The following is a 24,181-nucleotide window of genomic DNA, read 5'->3' as shown; positions in this document are numbered from 1 at the left end:
AATTTAGCATGGAAGAAAGCATGAATTGCAATGTGTTTTTCCTTTTTTTTTATTTATAAGAAGAAAACAAAGGAGAAAAGGAGATGGGAATATCATAATAGGTGATAAGCTGGTTGTTGCTGCCTTCAAAAGGCAAGGGAGGCAAGGGGAATCAGTTGGGTGGATGTTTGATAATGGGGTTCCCAGGTTCTTCCATTACCATGTCTCTAATGGTCCTTCCTCCTCGGGCATCCGTTTCCAAGGGGGCTTATATACGAAGGGTAACGTTTGGCGCTAACTAATGATAGCAACTCAATGACAAAATATGCCAGAATTCAGCATCAACTTGCAAGAAATATGATGTCATAATATGATGCACCCGTCATAAGCACACATCATATGGGGAAGCAACCTCACACACACACACACACGGCAACCTCACACACACTCGCGCACAACTAAATAGAAAAATTAAGCATCTCCAAAAAAAAATGACAAGCAATACGCATTTGGATTTGTGAGAATTGCGAGTTGGAATCGACATCCTATTCCGATTTCAGCATTTATTTCAAAAAATATGAATGGAATCAGGGGAGCAAAATGATACCAGGGCCGACTTAAATGGGGAAATGCCATTAATATGTTTCCCCAAGAGGTGGTATTATGATTCAGCCATGGTCAGAACATAACTGTTATTTGAATTATTTTTGCCATTATAATTCCAAGTGAATGAAAATAAGAATAAGATTAGGATGCTGATTCCAATTCATAATTCCGATAATCCAAACGCAGCCTGAGCACAGATCGTTCTGGATTCTTAGAATTGATTTTGGTCCAAAACTAATTATTGGACTCAGAATTGCATTTAGTTTTTGTTGGAAAATTTTTGTTGAGGGTACTGTTGATGATAGAAAACAGAAACTTGTTGCTTCAAGGCGTGATATCACTTTCCTTAAGACAAGATTCGCCCCCACTAGTAGTGTGCAAAGGGGATCCGCGAATTGCCTCCAAGATACAATGAAGCCTAGTAGGAAGCCCTACTAATGTTTGATGACGCGTAGCACTAGCGGAATCAAACCCGAAATGCCCTTCCGAAATTTCAAGCCTTAGAGAAATCTCTAGATTCTGTTTCTGCAGAAAAACAGTATCTAGAACAGTAAACAAAAGAAAAACAGTATGTAGAAATACTTGGGGATTTTTGTAGGAGTGTAGAAGAGAGTGTATAATCAGTCAGAATTGCCAATTCGATTTCTATATTGAATGACTGAAGTTTGCACATATTTTATAGACCATCTGGTGACTTTTCAGTGTGAAAAACACCTCTACAGGGCACCTTTCCAGAATGTTTGAAATCTGACCGTTAGATCGCACCCATTGATTTTGAATGGTCCTGATCGATTCTAGAGGTGACTGTTGGTTTGAGTAAAACCTCTCTCCAACCCAGTCATCGTTAGATCAACCATCTATGGTGTGGATCGCACCCCCTTGGCACATGACCGTTGGGGGAAGGGACACAACCCATTTGATCACACCCTTTGACCGTTGGAGTCATGGGCCCGTTGGGCCCGAACTGAAGCCCAACTCAACTGAACCATTCGGCTTGATGGGCCTGCGAACCATTTGACCCACCCATCCGACCGGTCCACCTTCATCTTGATCCAACGGTGCAGATCAAATCTGGAAAAATTAAAGGCTCCAATCGCTCCTCGCGACGTTGCGTACGTGCGAAGTGCAAAGTGCGCCAATAAAGCGCCACTATGCGCCCTATAGCCCATTGCCCACGCCGCGCGCGCGCGTGCGCGTGCGCGTGTGCGAACGGTGCGTTGCACCGTCCCGCGGGTCCAACCATGGATTCAACCCAATGTGCAATCAACAAGAGTTAGAAAAGGTAGTGCTTTATAAGCCCTTCTTTTTCTTTTCTCTCATCCGATGTGGAACTATCTTTTTCAACTACACTTCTACATCCTTTTGTAAAAGCAAATATTTCCAAGAAAACATTTTCTTTTTCCCAAACGCTTTTGATAAAACATTTTCCAAAACACTAAAACATGTAATATACATGATTTTGAAAATGCAAAATCACTAACAATCCCCCACCATTTTCAAAATCAAAGAAAATTTTCTCATCAGGCTTGAAAATCTTATGCATAGATGAAGGTATCTCTCGATTTGAACCTTCACTTAGTGAGGACATATCAAAGTTAACCAGAATTGCATAGTAGACGTATCTTTGAACTAGCTATTCTATATGATTAACCGGATATGTCTCACACACAAGATTTCACCTCTTTGGGCAATTTCTAAAACCGACACATGAACTGGCCTTGTGTCTATATCTTGGTTTCATGAGCGCTCTAGAGACTAGCCAGGTCTCATAGGAAGCGGCACCACTCCCACACTCACATAGGTAGGCTTATCAAGAGTGCCCCTGTAACTAAGACACTCCAACATTATGTTATGAGCCTATTAAGAGTTTAAATACTCAGCCTTCTCCTTTTAAACATTACAGGTACCAAGCACTTTACCTTGGGATGGCAAATAATACAGATTATAGTGCTTGCAATCACTCCATATGATGTACTTGGACTCATTGAACTCAAGACTTGATGTTTATTCAAGTGTTGAGTTGATGTTCCATCATTGGTGACTATTGGTTAATGGCTTTAACCCCATCCCTAATGATGTTTTACACACCAGATCTCTTGCAAGAGCTTTAGTGAATGGATCGGCCAAGTTTTGGCTCGATCTCACAAAATCAATAGTTACTACTCCATTAGTAAGTAACTCTCTTATAGCACTATGTCTAAGTCCTATATGTCTGGACTTACCATTATAAACATGATTATATGCCCTTGATAGTGTGGCCTGACTATCACAATGGACATAAATCGATGGCATTGGTTTAGACCATAACGGAATTTCCAATAACAAATTTCGAAGCCATTCCGCCTCTTTACAGCATGCTGCAAGAGCTATAAACTCTGCTTCCATAGTTGAAGTTGTTATGCATGTCTGTTTCTTAGAGGCCCAGGAGACTGCTCCCCCACCAAGGGTGAAAATCCACCCACTGGTTGATAAATGGTCTATACGCTCAGTTATCCAACTAGCATCAGAGTATCCTTCTATTACAGTTGGATACCCACTATAACATAAACCATAGTCTATAGTTTTCTTTAAATATTTTAAAACTCTATAGACTGCATTCCAATGAGAAAAACTAGGATTACTGGTAAACCTACTAAGTTTACCTACAGCATATGCTATGTCTGGCCTAGTACAAGTCATAGCATACATAAGACTACCAATTACACTAGCATACCCTAGTTGAGAGATAGTCCTGCCAGTATTAAGATACAACTTTAAATTTGGGTCAAAAGGTGTTGAAATGGGTGAACATTCAAAATGGTTAAACTTTTTGAGAACTTTATCAATATAATGTGATTGTGTTAGAATAAGACCATTGTCCTGTCTTATGATTCTAATACCCAAAATCACATCAGCTTCACCCATATCTTTCATATCAAAGTTTTGAGAAAGATATGATTTAGTACTTTGAATGCTTGCAATATCAGTACCAAAAATTAACATGTCATCAACATATAAACAAATAACAACACCTTTACCACCCTTGAATTTACTGTATATACATTTATCTGATTCATGTATCTTATAACCATTTGACACTAAGACTTTATCAAATCTTTCATGCCATTGTTTAGGGGCTTGCTTAAGCCCATACAAAGATTTGATAAGCTTACATACTTTATGCTCTTGGCCTGGCAGAATAAATCCCTCATGTTGTTCCATATACACTTCTTCATCAAGTTCACCATTTAAGAATGCGGTTTTAACATCCATCTGGTGAATGTGAAGTTTGTATATGGAAGCAAGGGCAATCAACACTCTAATGGTAGAAATCCTAGCAACAGGTGCATATGTGTCAAAGTAATCAATACCGGGTTTTTGAGTAAACCCTTTGGCAACTAACCTTGCCTTAAACTTTTCTATGGTCCCATCTACATTGATCTTCTTCTTGAAGATCCATTTACATCCTATAGGTTTAGACCCAGGTGGTAGATCAACCAAAATCCAAGTTTTATTACCCATGATAGAATCCATTTCGTCATTAATTGCTTCTTTCCAAAAAGCAACATCTTGTGACTTTATGGCTTCTCCATAGGTTTGAGGGTCACTTTCTATGCTTAAGTTTAACAAGACAGAACCTTGGAGTTTTTCCCTTGTCCCTTCTACTAGGTAGGTTACAAAGTCAGGGCCAAAACTCCTATCCCTTCTATCTCTTGAACTTCTTCTTATTTTACTAGGTTGTACACTAGGTTCACCAACTTCTGTTTGTGATTCTAAAGGATGATCTACAGAAGTTGTAGGTTCAATTTCTTTAGGAATTGTAGTGAACCTATTTTCATAGAAAAAGGCATCTCTAGATTCAATTATGGTATTGACATCTATGAAATCATTAGGTTCTATAACTAAGAACCTATAGGCCTTACTGTGACTAGCATATCCCAAAAAGATACACTCAATACCCCTTTCACCTAATTTTCTTAACTTAGGTTTAGGGACTTTAACTATAGATCTACAACCCCAAACTTTAAGGTAACTTAAGTTTGGTTTCCTTTTCTTCCACAATTCATAAGGGGTTATATCAGATTTCTTACTTGGTACCCTATTCAAAATGTGACAAGCTGTAAGTAAGGCTTCACCCCAAAAACTTTTATTTTAAACCAGAATTAACAAGCATAGCATTAATCATTTCAGTAAGTGTCCTATTCTTCCTTTCTGCTACACCATTTTGTTGTGGTGTATAAGGGGCAGAAGTTTCATGGACTATGCCTACTGATTCACAGAAATGAGGAAAGTGATATTCACCACCTCTATCTGATCTGAGACATTTAATGCTTGTTATACATTGGTTTTCTACTTCAGTTTTATAAATCTTAAATTTTTCTAAAACCACATCTTTATGACTAAGTAGATAAACATAACAGTACTTAGAATAATCATCAATAAATGTAACAAAGTACTTTTTACCTCCCTTTGTGGGAACACTATGTATGTCACATACATCACTACGAATTAAATCTAACAAGTTAGAAGTTCTATCTACTTTAGGAAATGACTTAGTGATTATCTTGGTTTGCATGCATGTTTTACATCTATCTACTAAGTCATTTTCATATTTAGGAATTAAGGTTAACTTAACCATATCATTCATTTTCCTAGTATTTACATGTCCTAAACGATTATACCATAAAGATAAAGAAGAATCCAAAACATAAGCAAAGACATTCACTTTATTGATATTAAGTTTGAACATCCCTTCATACATATATCCCTTCCCAACAAAAGTACCCCCCTTAGAAAGAATGAACTTGTCAGATTCAAATACAAGTTTGAAGCCATTCTTGTTGAGAATGCTTCCAGACACTAAGTTCTTTCTAACTTCTGGTACATGGTAGACACCGGTTAGAGTGAGTCGCTTGCCGGATGTGAACTCAAGTTCCACCTTGCCCTTCCCTTTGACTTCTGCTGTCGACGAATTTTCCATGTATAACACGCTTCCATCTTCAACTGTTTCATAAGTTGAAAACAGGTTCCTGTCTTTACAGACATGCATCGTCGCACCAGAGTCAATCCACCAATCATTGCCATCTTCAAGCATATTTGCCTCTGAAATCATGGCGACAAACTTTTCTTTGTCTGTTGGTGCACCCGACTTCTTATCCTTAAGAAGTCGGCACTCACTCTTGTAATGGCCTGGTTTGCCACAGTTGAAACAAGCACCCTTTCTTTTCTTATTCTTATTAGTATTCTTTTCAGGGTGTTTGTTTCTCTTCCAATTGCCTTTTCTTTGTTGGTTCGAATTCTTGACATTTTCCACCAAATGGATCTTAGAGGATACAGTTTCATTTTCTTTCTTGTCTCTGATTCTTGACTCTTCCTCAATCCTGAGGCATTGAGCCAAGTCTTCAATAGACATTTCCTCTTTCTTGTGTTTTAGACTTTTTCTAAAGTCTTTCCAATTTGGTGGAAGTTTGTCAATAATTGACGGGACAATGAAGGAATCATCAAGAAGGATGCCTTGCAAATGAATTTGATTAATTACATGTTGTATTTCATGTAATTGATCAATAACAGACTTATCATCTACCATTTTAAAATTTAAAAATTGACTCACAGTGAATTTCTTGCTACTGGCATCTTCCGCCAAGTATTTGGCTTCAAGTGCATTCCAGATTTCACTTGCTGATCCCATGCCTTGATATATGTCAAATAGTGTATCTGACATAGCATTTAGGATGTGCCCTTTGCAAATGTAGTCATCCTGTTCCCACTTCATCCTTGCACGAGCCTCCGCCAAAGTTTCATTTTCATTTGCTGACGGCTTTAGAGTAGTGAGAACATGGACCACTTTGAGTGATGTCAAAATGAAGTGCAACTTCTTCTGCCAGCGCTTGAAATTTCCTTTGTCGAAACGTTCGAGTTTGACAAAGTCTTGGGTCATTTGACGAACTGAATAAAGTGCCATTGAAACAACAGTAGAAAAATCTTGTCTTAAGATTGTTGGAAAATTTTTGTTGAGGGTACTGTTGATGATAGAAAACAGAAACTTGTTGCTTCAAGGCGTGATATCACTTTCCTTAAGACAAGATTCGCCCCCACTAGTAGTGTGCAAAGGGGATCCGCGAATTGCCTCCAAGATACAATGAAGCCTAGTAGGGAAGCCCTACTAATGTTTGATGACGCGTAGCACTAGCGGAATCAAACCCGAAATGCCCTTCCGAAATTTCAAGCCTTAGAGAAATCTCTAGATTCTGTTTCTGCAGAAAAACAGTATCTAGAACAGTAAACAAAAGAAAAATAGTATGTAGAAATACTTGGGGATTTTTGTAGGAGTGTAGAAGAGAGTGTATAATCAGTCAGAATTGCCAATTCGATTTCTATATTGAATGACTGAAGTTTGCACATATTTTATAGACCATCTGGTGACTTTTCAGTGTGAAAAACACCTCTACAGGGCACCTTTCCAGAATGTGAAGTGCAAAGTGCGCCAATAAAGCGCCACTATGCGCCCTATAGCCCATTGCCCATTGCCCACGCCGCGCGTGCGCGTGTGCGTGTGCGAACGGTGCGTTGCACCGTCCCGCGGGTCCAACCATGGATTCAACCCAATGTGCAATCAACAAGAGTTAGAAAAGGTAGTGCTTTATAAGCCCTTCTTTTTCTTTTCTCTCATCCGATGTGGAACTATCTTTTTCAACTACACTTCTACATCCTTTTGTAAAAGCAAATATTTCCAAGAAAACATTTTCTTTTTCCCAAACGCTTTTGATAAAACATTTTCCAAAACACTAAAACATGTAATATACATGATTTTGAAAATGCAAAATCACTAACAATCCCCCACCATTTTCAAAATCAAAGAAAATTTTCTCATCAGGCTTGAAAATCTTATGCATAGATGAAGGTATCTCTCGATTTGAACCTTCACTTAGTGAGGACATATCAAAGTTAACCAGAATTGCATAGTAGACGTATCTTTGAACTAGCTATTCTATATGATTAACCGGATATGTCTCACACACAAGATTTCACCTCTTTGGGCAATTTCTAAAACCGACACATGAACTGGCCTTGTGTCTATATCTTGGTTTCATGAGCGCTCTAGAGACTAGCCAGGTCTCATAGGAAGCGGCACCACTCCCACACTCACATAGGTAGGCTTATCAAGAGTGCCCCTGTAACTAAGACACTCCAACATTATGTTATAAGCCTATTAAGAGTTTAAATACTCAGCCTTCTCCTTTTAAACATTACAGGTACCAAGCACTTTACCTTGGGATGGCAAATAATACAGATTATAGTGCTTGCAATCACTCCATATGATGTACTTGGACTCATTGAACTCAAGACTTGATGTTTATTCAAGTGTTGAGTTGATGTTCCATCATTGGTGACTATTGGTTAATGGCTTTAGCCCAATAATCAGTTTTTGGAATCAAAATCCAAGAACGAACAGGGCCTAAAGGAACTTAAAATGGATAATGCCGCTTGACTTCCATTGCAACTTTTTTAAATATCTAATTAATGATCAACAATTAGAAAATGTCAATTGCTTGGTAAACTGATAAATCATGTAACTGCGGAGGGTGGATGTTGGGATGACCCACAAAAATTGCACCCCAAAAAAAAATGCACTCATATATTGAAGGGAATTGATAAATTCACTCCTAAGAGGGACAGTTCAAAGTTAGAAAAAGGGGCAAACATACCATTACCCGGAATTGTGTAAAAATGTCCATCGGTTCACAATTTCAAATTCAACAAGCAAATGTAAAATGGGCCAAGCTACTAATCTTTTTATGAACAAAGAATAGAAAATGTAAGTAAGGGGTGAAATATGTAAGCTTTGTTGTATTGAGGCAGAAAAATAATCTTGTTCTTGAACTTGGAATTGGTCTCGAATTCATTACCTTGATAGGAGCCTATTGATACTCTGGTTAACAATAGGTCTCAAACCACTTTAAAACACCACATATAAACATTTCATTATGCTGTTCCCTGGTTGAGTAGCTCTAGACAGTGGATGACAGATCTTATTTTAATGCAAAGAAAGTTGGAGATTCTCCACAACTAATTTCATGATAGAAAACATAGATTGATTAATCCAAGTCCTCTAGATGTGGGTTTGAGTGTCAATGTGGTGACCACCACTTTCATTACAAAGTTGATTCCTTCTTCCTAAGACGTTGTCTCCTCTACTGTTTTTGCCCCATTGCCCATTTGGGTAGCTACCTAATGTTCCCAGGGTCGAGTCAAGGACGCCTACGTGGCATTTGGGTAGAGAGAGAGGGTTGCAGGTTGAGGGAAACCCTAGCCCAAAGTGGGATAGCATTCCCTCAAACCTAGCATGACCCAACCTGAGCCTTGGGTCGAGAATGGTCAACACCAACCCAACCCAATCCGCCTTTAAATCTCTCAACCTTGACCCGACCTGTCTACTCTATCCTGTTTTTTTCCAAATTGGGTCGGGTTGAGTCAAGTTGGGTTTAGATTAACCTAGGGCAAAAACAAACAAAAAAATAAAAAAAATACATAACCCGAAGATTTTTAAAATCACGATGAAATTAGAGTGAGGAGGTCTGGTTTCGAGTGGGTCGGGTTGCCCAAGGCCTCAACCCTATATTAACCCAACCCAGCCCAGTGGGTTGTGCATGACCCAAGTTGCCCGAGAGAGAGAGAGAGAGAGAGAGAGAGAGAGAGAGAGAGAGGTTTCTCCAACTAAAGCCAATGTCTCCTGTCTCCTGGCTGGCAACTTGACATGACATTGTGAAAGAGGAAGCTATTGAGAAACATGACAAGCAACAATAAAAAGAAACTAAGGTGGACTGCTTTTGGATGCTCCATGGGAGTTTCAACTCAATTACTTCACGGCATGTTGGCATCCCATTGGTATAAATACTTGGGCCCACTTTGTTTCTTTCCTTCATATCATAAAATCTTTAAATATTGTCCTGCTTGGTAATCCTGCCATTATCATTAACTTATCTGGATTATCTCTTACTTTCTCTGCATTTTCATAGTTTCACTTCATTACAAAGAAAAGAAGAGTGGTGGCCGGTGGGAAGGGACAAGAACATCAATAGGTAGATGACAGGTTGAAAGCAAAATTTCTTATAATTATTTTAAGTAGATTCAAAGCTAATTTTGGTTCTCTCTACTCCCATAATCCCAACAATGGCATCTTTAATCAGACCACCTTTGTTAAAATTTGCTTTTCTAGTTTACTTGGTTTTGTGTGTTCCCCTTGCACAACACCAGCATTGTTAGCTGTAAACTCAGCACTGGTTTTGCTTTAAAGCAGGTAATGTTTATCTCTTGGTGTGAAGCTGCCATAGGGTAGGAGCTTTAAACCCCTTTTAAGATTTTTTTAAGCATGATTTACTCGGCTAGATTAAGCACCTTTAATTAAGATGCCCTCCCCACTACATTAGTTTAATAATGAACATTAATTTAAGAGACCCACTAGTGAAACTGAACCCCTTTTTTGTAACAAAAAAAAGGAGGTTTGGGCCAGGTTAGTTTGAGCTTTTACAAAATAATAAAGGGGAGTGATAAACTGGCCCCCATATATCTTAAATCTACCCCTATGTGTCTTTCTCTCTCCTCTTTCTCTCTCTAACCCAGAAAGAGATTTGATTTAAGATATTTAGGGGTTGATTTATCAGAGGAGAGAGAAAGACAAATAGGGGGTAGATTTAAGATATTTGGGGGTCGATTTATCTGTGCCCAATTATCAATTGGAATGAACCATTACAGACCCGGACTATATGATAAAAGATCAACCCCTAAATCCTAATCCCAAAAATCAACACTAATCTCACCCCAATTGTAGGGCGTGGATGATGTTTTAAAGTGAAATGACTAAAATACCCCTATTATGCAGTTAAATTTTCAAGATATTACTGCGCACCATGGTGGCCAGATGCAACCAACAACAATTGGAGTTTTTCCACATGGCCAATACGATGTCAGAGGAAAGTATGGCTAGGGAAAAGTGGTCCACCAAATGCCGGAAAACTGATCCAAATTCTAACAAGGGAAATATAACACTTTAATAAATAAGTGAAATTTATCCCTTTGATAGGGTAAATTTTATCATGTTTGCTTTCGTTCCTTATTTTCAAAAGGGTGCTCTGATTCTTAGATTGCTGAAGTATAGAAGGATTAAATAACACTAAATTTAACAGCTTAAGCTTTTAGAGGAATTGGTTGTTTCACATGGTTTCAAAGCTATTGCCTCAGTGCAGGTCTTGGGTTCTAAACGTAACAACTCCTTCATATTAAAATTCCACATGTATGGCCAACCCAAAGGAGTGACCACGTACTTGTTGCACAATATATGCACGCTCGCACACTTGCTCTTGTCGGCATGGATACATGAATGTGAAAAACCAATGAACGTGCCCCATTCAAAATGAGAGCTTTTCCTAGTAATTAATAACCTTTTAAGTAGTTAATAAAGATTATTTCAAAGCCAACGCTCACGTGTTGCTCCCGTGTATGCTCAAGTGAGCTCCGTGTGTGTGTGTATGCGTATGCGTAATTACGTGTATACAACGCGAGGTTTGAAGATAAATATATTAGATTAGGGTTATGATAAAGTCAACAACGACTTAAATGGGTACTTAATGAATTATACCCTAGAAAGGTAATGCTAATGCATAGCATGTGGGGGGACCTCTAACTTATGGAGTTGCATTTTTGGGAATGATATATTCGCCTAATTTTCTTCCCTGGGCTACCCCTTACTCTTTTTATAAAACAAGGGAGTGGCCCGCGGAAGAAATGGGGGCCAGTATATCAGTTCACTGCATTTTTTATTGTTTTGGTTCCGCTACATATGAATTTCTTGAATCCACATAACAGAAATTCTCCCTCAAATGAGAAACAATGGAATAATCAATATGGTGTTCTAGAACGGTGTTGATATTTGCACCCCACTGTTTTGGTTTTGGCACAGCTCTCCTGATTTTAGACTCTTTGATTAGACTAAACAAGAAGTGGGTAATGGGTCTTGTTGAAAGAATTGCTCGGGACCACGGCGTAAGGCATTTTGCGGAGCAGCTGTTGCATGAGAGAGCATCCACATGGGCTCACTTTTCAACAGATTTTGTCCTTATTAATGAGGTGGCAGGGCTCTCATGCAACAGCCGTTCCGCGAAATGCCTTCTGTGATGGTGTTCGACGATATGAATTGAAGATTTTGAAAAAGGAAGAAGAAAAGAGCAGGCCTAAAAAAGAAAATGTTACATGGTAATGTTTTCCTTCCCCTTGGATATGTAGGTCTCTCTGGTTTTCTTTTCAAATTCAGTTTGGTTCAACCACAAGGCAATTCATAAATTAATTTTAATTTATAATATTAGAAAACTAAAAAGTTAAGATAAATGACAACTATTAAGTTTTTTTTTTTTTTTTTAAGGCCCGCATGTCAGTTGGAAAGTGCTTTGTGTTGTAACCATTAGATTATAGAATGAAGCAAGCTTATCTACCCAAAAGAGTTAATAAATTTTTACTTTTTTTGTGGTTAGAGATAATGGAATATTAAAAAGGGAAGTGACACATTGCCCTTTTTTAAAAATTGTGACAGCCTCCTCTACTGTATTTATGACTATTCTTTTACATTGGGTCTGTCCCAAGTTAAAAAAAAAAAGGGGGCAAATTGTTGGGACTCGAGTAGAACTCACCCTTAAAAGCTAGCGGTCAAGGGGAGGGTGCCAAAGCGCTTATAAAGCCCATCCACACCTCTTTTGCTTCTCTAAAATCTATGCGTCTTCGGACGATTTATGTGGCCCACCCTTAATTAATTGTTGAGACCAGTTAGCCGTTAAGGTGTATATGTCTAACAAGAGATTGATGTGCATCGTCGAGTTCTACTTTTACATCTACATGAGCAAGAATATTAAAGAGCTTCCACTATGCGAAGATTACATACATTAATGGTCTACAATCAAAACCTTTTATAATATCTTAACCCTAATCCTAGCAAAATGGATTCCACTATGTTTAAAGAAAAATGGGAACATATGATAGGTTCATGTGTACAAAAAAGACAAGAAAGAGCCCTAGTTCAGTCGGGGTACAATCTTGCTTTGATTAAAATGAAAAAATACACCTAGTACAGGGTTGAATTTTTTATTGTTATTATCTATGGGTTTTCGGAAATCAAGAGCGAAAAATTCCAGCTGAAAACTCTTCGCCAGAGAAAGGTGGTCTTCCAATAGTTGGGTAATCAATCCAAAATCTCTTTTTTTTAAATGGTGTAAACTATATCAAAAGAAGGGGAAACTCGAAGAGTGAGGAGGTCAAGAGTACGAAGGGGAAAGACAAATACAAAAAAGGAAACAAAAAGAATCTCACCAGAGAAGAAAATCAAAGATCTCCAAAGACGCCTGATTCGTCTGTCTTCAGCTAACCAGCCTGCCTTACTATTAGTCCTTCGACGACCGTGTTGAAATCGGACTAAATGCCCCTCCATACAGTCTCAAATCTGAACAATCAACTCCTTAAATCTTTGAAACAATCAATTACTCCAAAAGCTTAAGCTGTTAGAGTTTGCATTATTTAATCATTTATACTTCAACACTCCCCTTCACGTGTCGCCCTTCTTTTCTTGGGTTGGCCATACACGTGGATTTCTAATGTAAACGAGTTGTTGCGTTTCGAACCAAAGACCTGCCGTGAGGAAATAGTATAGTTGAGGGAGTTTTATCGTAATATCAAATGTATGTCGATTTTCCAATCCATATAAGCTAGAGGGGGCATGTTAGAGTAGGTCAAATCTTGACCATCGACTGTAAGGAAAACGTAACCGTTGGATTTGTGTGTGGTAGATTAGGCAGTTTGAATATATTAGCAACTAAGCTAGATTTAGTAAATAGGATTTCTATTCTTATCACTTTCCTTGATTAGGTTTATCTCTTGCTGTCTTAATCCTCTCGAGTGACACTAATTAGGGCTCTTGTAATTAATCCAAGAAATCAAGATTAATAGAGATGTTGTCAATAATTATCATAGTATCAGAGCAATTGCCCTAAGTTCAAAACTTCTTGATATTTAAAAAAGGGAAGTGGTAAACTGACTCCCATATATCATAAATCGACCCCCTATGTCTTTCTCTCTCTCCTCTGTCAAACCCCAATGTCTTTTTCTCTCTCATCTATTTAGAGGAGAGAGAAAAAGACAGTGATTTCCTCGTTATCTCTAAGCGTACCTCCTCCCACTTAGGCTGGTCCCGGATTACAAATACTTGATCCATTAAATTTTAACTTAAGCCACCCTAGATTAGGTGGGTTCCATCTAAGATGAGTTTCTTTGGTAGTGTGAACTGTTGTTCTTGGACTGACTCTCCTCGGACATAATATCGGCTCGTAAGAGAGCTTCTGGAAGCATTTGTGGCGACTGAAGAGCAGTAACGGCATGAGTACTGATTGTGTTTGTATGAAATTTTGACCCTTGGGAAAGGGTATCATGACAGCATAGAATAACAGTTCACGCGGTGCTTGGTTTTTTCTACTTTGCCTTTTGAATTATGAAATTCAAAACCTATGTGCGTGTAAAATTTATTTGGCGATAATGTGCTTTCTTGTAGACAACACTGGGGACACGGTTTTGGTGCATGTTTCATTCCTACCAACAGCTTAACTGATTTCACAAGAAAGAAAGGGAGATGAATTCGAGACCCCACCTAATGCTTGAGGACAAATTCACCCCCTTCTAACATTTTTCAAATGCAAGAAAACTTATTTTCCATCATTTTTTATAAGACAGGTAAGGGCTGATGGACCATCCAAAGCATTTATTTTTTGGGCCACGCTTTGGATGAGCCATGACCAGAGCAGATGAATGGTTCAGATCCTTGAGTAAGCGGGGTCTACCTTTTCGCCATTAATGTATATATCTAAGCATCTATACTGCAATCGTAGCTGCAAAGTTTATTTGAGAATAATCTTATCAATGCCACATGAGAGGAAAGGGGGGCAATTGCCCCCCTTAATTTTTTGGAAAAAAAAAATATACCTTCATGTTTTAATATTTTTTTTATCTTTACCCCTTTTTTAAAAAAATATGCCCCCCTTTCCAATCATCCCTAACATAGAAAATAAGTTTAAAATTTTAATTTTACCATTTTTATCTCCCTTTTTTTGCAAAATTTACTATAATTTTTGCCCCCTTGTGCAAAATTTCAGATAGAAATTTTTTCTATCTTAATTTTAAGATACATAAAAAAATTACTATAATTTTTGCCCCCCCCTTGTGCAAAATTTCTGGCATCGCCCCTGATCTTATGAGGCAAATGTTCCCCACAAAAAAAATGGAAATGTTGGGACAAAGTTAAATAAAAAAAATCATGTATTTTTTTTTTCTTTTTTCCCTGTAAAGTCAACCCATCTTTCTGAATAAAACACAAGAAGCAAGAGAAAAGCACGGAATGTGGGCACAAGTTTTGAGAAATTATGAATTTCGGTTACCTTTTAAAACTAGCATCAAACACGGGTGATTCTTCAAAAATGGGTGGTAAAAAGACCCCAGTACCCTTCTGACATCAAAAGAGTCCTCGGTTGTTGCCCTTCCTGACAAATTCATAACCTAACGTCAATCATTATCTTTAAAGTTATTTCTCACTTATCTTTTGGGCGAAAACGGCTACTTTATTGGTTATTGAATACTAGTGGACAACCTGTGCGATGCACGGGGCAAAATATAACTAATTCGTCAAAATTTTGCTAATATTGAGAGATTACACAGGATATTGAGAGATAGAAACAATTTTGCTAAAATCATAGGGCATGGTGGAGATTTTCTCTCCAATAAATAGAAACAATTTTGGTATTAATAGTATTTTGCTAAAAACGTGGGATATGATGAGATTTTTTCTACAATCCAAATATATCACTTTATAAAGAGAGTTTAGGGTGTGTTTGGCGTACCGTTTGAAATAGCGTTTAAAATGCCGTTTTGCAAAACGGTGTCTTGCCAAACGGCGTTTTTATGTTTGGTTGGCCAGATCAAAACGGTGTTTTAAACGGCAAACAGAGGTATTGTGTGTTTGGTTGCAAATGCCCCAAAACGGAGTTTTAGTGGTAAAATGACCAAAAGGGGCATTGTTTGGTTGGCTTCAATGTAACTCAACTACTCTCTCATTAGGCCAAATATTAAAAGGTCATTAGGATCTCATTCAAACACTACTAAAGTTAAACATCATTGCCAAAAATAAAATAAAAAATAGCTATACCTTTGGGGTTCTTCTCCTTCTTCTTCTTAACGGCCGGATTTGACGAACGAGTGGAGGCGTTGAGGCAGTGAGGCGGACGAGTGGGTTTGCAACTTTGCAAAGTAGATGAAGAAAGTAAGGTTTCTTTTAATTCTTTTGTCTTTAAAAAATCAAAATTAAAAGATCATATAATGATATCAGCAGCCCCTTGTTTTGAATTAAATATTAACAATTTAACAAATTTGTGTCCTCAAGAATGATATTAACACCCCCACTTTTTTGGTATTTGACGTAGCGCATAAAGTCGCACGCATATATGTAAAAATGGATTTTGGTGAGGGCAAACACGTAAAAACCCACAGCCCAAAAACTCCGTTCAAAACGGCGTTTTGCAACCAGACCTCTCCCCCTCCGTTTGCAAAACGCCGTTTTGAGGGTTCAAAACGGTGTTTCAAACGGTGGCTGCACACCCAAACACTCCCAAACGGCCGTTTGGCCCCAAAACGGTGTTTTAAACGGTACGCCAAACATGCACTTAATGGTTTTTGAGGAGGGGTGCCACGTGGCGCACCCACATCCTCTTGGATTCTGTTTTACATATCTCTTTTGGTTGAGAACGGCGACGTTAATCTCTCTTGGCTAATAACGTTGCTGGATTCTAAAGTATGCCGCCGGAATATCAAGTATGCCGCCAGATTCAAGGAACACCCGTCGTTCAAAGATATCAAGTACGCCGCTGAAATATCGAGTACGCTGTCGAATTTTCTGAATTCAAACATGTGTTTCAGATTGTGAGAACTGATGGTGAGGGCTCCTGCCCCAAACTGATTAATGGCCCAAAATTAAACTTGATAAAAAAATTAAATATATGAAACGACACGGCCATAAATGATAAATTAAAGTAATTAATATATTCATATTTTTTGAGAAAAAAAACGTTGATTGAAAAGCTTGAAAAATGTCAGAATTTTTACAATATTTCAGATTATTATAAAGACATGTTAATTATTCTAAGAATTTTGTATTTATGAATTATGATCACGCTTAACACATGTACTGCCCAAAAAATATATTCAGAAAAAAACGTTGATTGAAAAGTTTGAAAAATGTCAGAATTTTTAAAGAGGGTAGGCGTGGAAATAACAACAATAATTTGGCGTATCAAATATTTCAGCAGCGTAATTATGAGGAATATCGTATTCTCCACTGGGCTCAAGGGGCGGTGGAGCTGTCCCCATGGCCCCAGACACATTCCGGACCTCAACAACATTTATAAACCACGGACTTCAAACCTGTCCTACAAACCTAATCTCGCCGAGCGGTCCCCGACAAATGAACCTGCGGGCCCTACCTTTCCCGCCCTCCGCGCGGATCCTGTCTGCCTGCGTGGATGTTCAAATCCACGTGTTGGGACACGTGACATAGGGCCCCACAATGTTTGCCTGTCTGATACGGGGTCCTTGCCCACTCCCGACTAGGGAAAATAAATTCATTCTCGCGAGATTCTTATGTTTTTTTATCGCGAGATGAAGTTAAAGTTCTCGCCCATCGTACCGTACATCTAACTAGATTTTTAATGATCTAGGCTGTCCATTGGGTGGGCCATGGGCCATGCCTGTGTCCGTGTAAGTGATGGGATCCGTTCATTAGGCCGTATGCAATTGAGATCATCTTGATCCGATGATCTTAGTCCGTTGATTTTTATATTCTCATATATTCAGCAAGGGATGCCCATTGGGATGCAAACAAGAGCATGTGGGGTTGCCTATGGTTTTGATTTTACGTACAGGTCTACTTGTGGGACCCAAAAACTGCCTAGTCGTTCTATCTTTTAACCACAACCTTAGATCAAACAATACTAATTGTTATGTCAAAGTGAACAACTCGAGTCACACAATCTTCAGCGTCGATGGAGTAGTATTACGTGGACCCGCTATCAAATAAAATAAAATCTTTGAAATTAGTCACTATCCTGCACTAAATATTAACCGACCTAACTTGACTTGACCTGACCCAACCCAATAAATTATCTCTCATTTTCTCTTATAAAAATTCAACCCAATTCATACTCTGGATAATTTCTTGGACAGGGAAGGGTTTTGGCGAAACCCGATCCACGTGACCCGAGTTGCAATTCTAGCTAGAACGGGCAAACGGGTGGGCCGGGCCTGGTCAGAAATGACCCGGAATCTTACGGGTCACTATTTTCTGAACCCAGACCCCACCCAAATGGGGAAGGTGGACCTGAGGGTCACACAGTTTTTAAAATGTTAAAATCATAGACACAAGCCTATTATATTAAAGGAAATGATTTATGCGCTCCAATGTTTTGATAAACATGCTCTCCAACTTTTGTCGTGTAGTATTTAAAGGGTTGTCAGAGGAATATTATTATTATTATTTTTAGATGGAGTCAGAGGAATATTATTGATCTCAAAAAGCTCTAAAAGCCCTTAAATACCACACGACAAACACGTGAAGCGCATGTTTATCAAGATATTGGAGTGCTGAAATCATTTCCCAATGTTAAAATCATAGATTCTATTTGTGCAATCAGTATTCTAGTTATTCATAATATATATATATATATATATATATATATATATATATATATATATATATATATATATATATATATATATATATAGTGTTGATGAGCTTAAGCTCACCAAACTTATGGTGAGCTTAAGCGCCCAATCACATTGGGGCCTACATTGTTAGGATGATCCAAAGCATTCATTTGAAAGGCCCTTACATAGATGGGGTGTGTACCAAAAATCAGCTCCATAGGATCATCCTAACCCATCCATTTGTGGAGGTCAAAATGGACAGATATTATTTGTCCACAAATCTGCCCATTTTTGTCCTCCACAAATGGAGGGGTAGGATGATCCTATGAAGCTGATTTTTGATACAAACCCTATCTATGATATGGCCTTGCAAATGAATGGTTTGGATCACCACAGAAAATGTGGGACCCATGTGATTGGGGCGCTTAAGCTCACCAACACTTTCCTCTCTCTCTCTCTCTCTCTCTCTCTCTCTATATATATATATATATATATATATATATATATATATATATATATATATATATATATATATATATATACAGGGAAAAAGGTTTCTGAGGTATCGCTCACCGTGAGCAGCCCTCTAGATACCCCATTTCCCATAGTTGGTTGACTCATCCAACCCATTGGTTATGTAGGTTATAGGTAGGATTAGAGTTAGGGTTATGGGTTATGGTTATGATTAGTGGAGGTTTCCAAATGGATGACTGCAAATTAAACTCCTATAAATCGAATGGTTAGGATTATGGTATGAAGGTGGTTTCTTAGGGACACCCTATCTATGTGAGGTCCTATAGAATGAATGGGTAGGATGAGTCAAACAACATGCAGGTGTTGTTTTATAGAGGGCTGCTTACGTTGTGGTATCGCGCAGAAAATGTTAACATATATATATATATATATATATATATGCCATTGATTAATCTCTCCAATTTATAGCATATTTTATTTTTTCGAAATTTAATGAAGCATAATATATAGTTTGAAATGTAGAGGGCACACTAAAACATCACAGGAAAATGAATTCATTCACAGAAATTTGGGTTTTTAAAGGCACCCGTGGGGTATAGCCAGCCCGGCCCAGTTTTGATGGTTTGGTCCGGGCGGGGTCAAATTATAAGGAGTCACTAGCCAGACCCGTAAATTACGGGCGGGCTGGGTTGGACCTGGGTCCGGGTCACTTTTTGGCAGGTCTAATTCTAGCCAAATCCCGTCCGTTAACGTTTGGATCCATTTGAATCCGGATCCATCGGACCATCCGGGAACATTGACCCCCTAGCTACTCCTGGCTACATTGTTCCACACTTCTTCCTGCCATGGTATTCCCGACAAAACTCCCGAGAAAAGCAATAAAAAAATATATCCGGGAAAATAAAAACAAGGCGATATATTGCAAGAGAGGCAGAGAGCAGACATATGGGCCCACAATCCACCACCATTACCACCACCACACCCACCTTCCTAATCCCCGCTGTTTACATTCCCCCTTTCCTCTTACCCCTCCATCATCTCATCTCTTCTTTTCTTCCTGTAAAAGATAGATAGAAAAAGGGCAAGAAAAAAGAGATTTCTATTAAGAAATGAAACGCTGTGGTGGTGGTGGTGTTTCTTCAGGGAGTTCTAACAACGGGTCCATGTCAACTGTTTCTAAAGCAGAGGTGATCGAGCAGGACTACGTGGGTCTCTCTGAGGTTTCTTCTTACGCTAACAGAAAACCTTTGGAGGAGGAAGAAGAGTCAGGTCTTGAGCTTGGGCTAGGGCTCGGGCTTGGGCCTAGCCTTGGTGCTAAGGCTAAGAAGTTCGAGTGGGGTGAGTATTGTAGGATCCTCACTGCTAAAGACTTCCCTTCCATTCTCTCTACTCCTCCTGCAAAGCAATCTGTTTCCGGGACCAAGCGGAATGCTGATTCTGTTGCTCAGGAGGTCGGATCGATTGCTCCCAGGTCTGTGTTTTTATATTTTCTTTCTGGGTTTTTTTTTTTTTTTTTTATTGTTAAGGGTTTTGGTTCATGAAAGGCTCGTTTTGTTTTCCTATGTTAGTAGTCTTTGTTTTGTTTTGATTTTCTACCTCTATTTTTTGTTATTTGGTAGGCGTTTCTAGTTTTTCTTTTGGCCATTTTTAACCCTTTTGAAACTCTATCCTATGTCTTATTGGCTGAAATTTGTTAATATACGAAAAAGTGGGCTTGTTCTTCGCTGAATTCGCCCCCCTCTTTGGAGTAGTTACACCCATATGCTCATCTTTATTCTCATCAGTTCTGAGACTAATTATGTTATTTTTCACTGATTTTTGCATCTGACGTTTGGGTTATTTCCTGTTTTAGTTTAGGTTTTCTTTGGGCATGTGGTTCTTTAGGTTTGTTGTCTGATTTTTTTATTTTCTCTCTCTCTCTCTCTATATATTTTTTTTTCAGCAATCAGGTTGTGGGATGGCCACCAATAAGGACTTACAGGATGAACAGCTTGGTCAAGGCTCCTACTGAAGATAACATTGAGAACAACAATAACAAGAATTCTATGAAGACTAATAATAATCACAAGAGCAATATTCAGGAAAAAGGGCATCCAAAATCACTGTTTGTGAAGGTGAATATGGATGGAATTCCCATTGGGAGGAAGGTGGATCTGAATGCCCATCTCTGCTATGAAACCCTAGCTCAGGCACTTGAGGACATGTTCCACAGCCCCACCACCATCAATACCATCCGTATGCCTTCTGTTTTTACTTTTTTTCCCTTCACACATAAAGTATGTTCATATAACTCATATATGAACATAGCCATAAAGGAAGATTCATGTGTTGTTATTGATAATTTTGATTTGGGTTTATGTCAGTAGGTCCAAATGGAGCACAAGAACATGAAGTGAAAGTAGAAGCAACAAAGGTCTCAAAGCTATTGGATGGATCTTCTGAGTTTGTTCTTACATACGAAGATAAAGAGGGAGACTGGATGCTTGTAGGAGATGTTCCATGGAGGTGAGAACCACATTTTCATTAGTGAAGACTTTATTGCTATAACACAAGACCAAATCCAAAACTTCATAAATAAAAAATGTTTAAGCCCAAAACTCATTTTGATTGAAAAATCTTGGCTGTCTAGTCAATTGTCTGCAAAAGGGGGCTAAGGTCTTATTGAGCAAAATAATTAGTAATAATCCACACTTATTGGGCTAAAGTCATGCTGATCAGAGGGTTACAATGGTTCTATTGTCTCAGTTTCCTCAAAAATGGTTTATCCACATAATGGGCCCTATGAATCAACTGTCCCAGTTAACTTACTCGTATTTTCTGGTCATCTATCTCCATGGTCTGTCTCCTCTTATGGCGAATATCTATTGGGTGTTGAATGCTTTGAGGTAGAGAAAGAGAATCCATCTAACTCTTTTTGGGTGCCACCCGATCCTGGATGATTCAAATTAAATTTTGAAGGCTCTAGTTTGGGAAATCCTGGACCGTCTGTAATGGGAGGTTTACTTAGAGATGAGGCGGGGGGAACCATATGGGCATTCTCTTCGCCCCTCGGCCCTCGGGGATGCCAATGAGGCCGAGGTAACAGCGGTGCTTCAGGGGATGAAGATAGTCGATGAGAGATTTATGGATAGATTGATAGTTGAGGGTGATTCTCTAAACACCATCAGATGGATGGATGGCACTACATAGTATCTGTGGAGATTCACGGACTTGATAGACGAGATCCGTCATCAAATAGGGGATCACCATGTCTGCTTTCAGCATGTTCGTCGTTCAGCTAATAGTGAGGCTGATCGTTTAGCCAGGGAGGGGGTGACCGGGCATCTTTGGACATTTTTGACTTTTTTCCGCCGTGATCTTGATGTGTTTTGCTCTTTTGTTATCCCCTTTGCTTTGTATTTCCCCCAGATCATCTTGATCTTGGCTCTTTTCTTTCAATAAAGATCTTGCCATTAAAAAAAAAATTCTATTTGGTGTTGAACCCTGTGAAATCGAAGAGTTTCATAAAACACTGTTGGTGGAAAAAATGTGAGTTATTGATCCTACTGAATCAACTTTTGGCCCATGAATCTAAGGCTTTGTTTGTTTAAGATTTTGACAACCAATTGTGAGCCCAATAATCGGTTTGGCACTCATAATCGGTTGTCATAATCTCAATCGATCAGGGATTTAAGATTATGACAACAGATTGTGAGTGCTAAACCGATTATTGGACTCAAATTTAAACATCAGTTTGAGTCCAATAATCAATTTGGCACTCCATCGGTTGTCAGAATCTTAAACGAACAGGGCCTAAGAAACAATGAGAATTCTCGATCTCTCTCTATTCGAAGATCCATGATATGAATGAGTGTTTCATTATTTCTTCATTAAGATTTCATCGTCTATGTTTCATGTGCAAACCTTACTTGATTATATATAAATTAGCAATGGTGTCTATTAATTCTAAACCCTTTCTCTTTTGTTTCATGTCTGTAGAATGTTCTTGAACACTGTGAAGAGGCTAAGAATTATAAGGACATCCGAGGCTAATGGACTTGGTAACTACTTCTTTTAGTCCCGTAACAAAAAAATTCTCTTTGATCTGTTTTCCTAACCTCCATAGTTTATATCGTTTGATATTCTTCTTTTACAGCTCCAAGGTTTCAAGACAACGGTGAAAGACAAAGAAGCAAGCCTGTCTAGCATTGTTTTGTCCATCAAAACAAGAGCAAGTGAAAAGCATACTAGAAATTGAGGGGATGAAAAAAGACAAAGAAAAAAGAAAAGGTTTGGATTGAGTGCAAAGAGTTTTGCCAAGTAAAGATCCGTCGCTACAACCCATTTGTTTCCTTTTATCTGTTTTTTTTTCCTTTAATCTTTTCCTTCTTCTTCTTCATGTTTTTTTTTTTGGGAAATTCCAGCTTTTTGAGTTGCTCGCTTCCTTTTCTCCATTTCTTTGTGTAATATTTGGTATAAAAATGACTAGCAGAATGGGTTGTTGCACTTAGTGTAAATAAATGTGGAGTCCTTTGTTTTGAGGATGCAACAGAGTAAACTCAATTTTCAACTGGGTGATGTAAGGGTGGTTGGGATAATTCTAAAACAACTTTGGATTCGTTAAGCAACTTGCCCAGAACGTTTTACAATGGTGTTGTCTTCTAGAAAATCTCCTCGTTGAGGTGACCAAAAGCAGTTTAATTAGGTTTCCAATCTCACAAAGCATAAGTTCCAAGTATGGGTATGAATGGACCCAAATAGGATCTAATGGATACAATGGGTCTGAACTTAACCAGGCATGGCCACTATATTCATCTTATCATTATAGATCCGAGTGGACGTTGCTAATGAAGTCTCAACTTGATTATCTCTCTCTCTCTCTCTCTCTCTCTCTCTCTCTCTCTCTCGTCTTCTCCTAACCTTAAGCTCTAACCAATTAGGCATTTAACCTAATTGTAGACTTTAGATGTTTGAACGTAAGTCTGTTCCTTTGTTTTTTCTCAGTTCTTCTACTTATTTAAAAGTTTAGATTAGACATGGAGACTGATTTGATTGATTATATTGACCAGATATACACAAAAAGTTGACATAAGTCATAACATTGTAAAATGTTCTAAAATTCTAATTGTGCATTACATAAGTAGGACCCAGTACAGTCCGATGGAAGGTCCAAATTGAAATAGATTGTTACCCAGTCATAGGTGGATAAGAGATTCGATCCCTGTCATAGGTGGACAGAGAGGGAGAGAAAAACTTAACAAGAAACTTTGGATATAATTAAGGGAAATGTTATCAGCACTACTGTATTTTGAAGAGGGCACTCCTCATTTTATTAAAAGTACGGTATGGACCATACCATAGGATGATCCAAACCGTCCATTAGATG

At 38.5% G+C, this 24,181-nt stretch overlaps 1 protein-coding gene across 2 annotated transcripts; it reads left to right on the top strand.

Moving 5' to 3' along the window:
* The first annotated feature begins 19,748 nt into the window (after positions 1-19,748).
* LOC143860658 (auxin-responsive protein IAA12-like) lies at positions 19,749-23,339 on the top strand. Of its 2 annotated transcripts, none has more exons than XM_077371426.1 (5): positions 19,749-20,287; positions 20,759-21,051; positions 21,183-21,321; positions 22,795-22,856; positions 22,952-23,339. In XM_077371426.1, exons 1-5 carry the CDS (start codon positions 19,926-19,928, stop codon positions 22,999-23,001), a joined length of 906 nt encoding a protein of 301 aa, XP_077227541.1. In that variant the 5' UTR covers positions 19,749-19,925; the 3' UTR covers positions 23,002-23,339. The 2 variants fall into 2 exon arrangements, with proteins under 2 accessions (XP_077227541.1, XP_077227540.1); XM_077371425.1 differs by having other exon boundaries at positions 21,180-21,321.
* Positions 23,340-24,181: the final 842 nt, after the last annotated feature.

Source organism: Tasmannia lanceolata, unplaced genomic scaffold (genome assembly GCF_043159265.1).
Source record: "Tasmannia lanceolata isolate RefF3 unplaced genomic scaffold, GAP_Taslan_0.1 ptg000037l, whole genome shotgun sequence".
In the NCBI taxonomy this organism is placed as follows: Eukaryota; Viridiplantae; Streptophyta; class Magnoliopsida; order Canellales; family Winteraceae; genus Tasmannia; species Tasmannia lanceolata.
This window is presented reverse-complemented; position numbering and strand designations above follow the sequence as displayed.

Bases quoted from the DNA above. Each gene is read 5' to 3' on its own strand.
- LOC143860658 (XM_077371425.1), top strand. From the start codon at position 19,926: ATGAAACGCTGTGGTGGTGGTGGTGTTTCTTCAGGGAGTTCTAACAAC. The intron at 21,322-22,794 runs GTGAGAACCACA...TCATGTCTGTAG, and splicing joins GTAGGAGATGTTCCATGGAG to AATGTTCTTGAACACTGTGA. The intron at 22,857-22,951 runs GTAACTACTTCT...CTTCTTTTACAG, and splicing joins ATCCGAGGCTAATGGACTTG to CTCCAAGGTTTCAAGACAAC.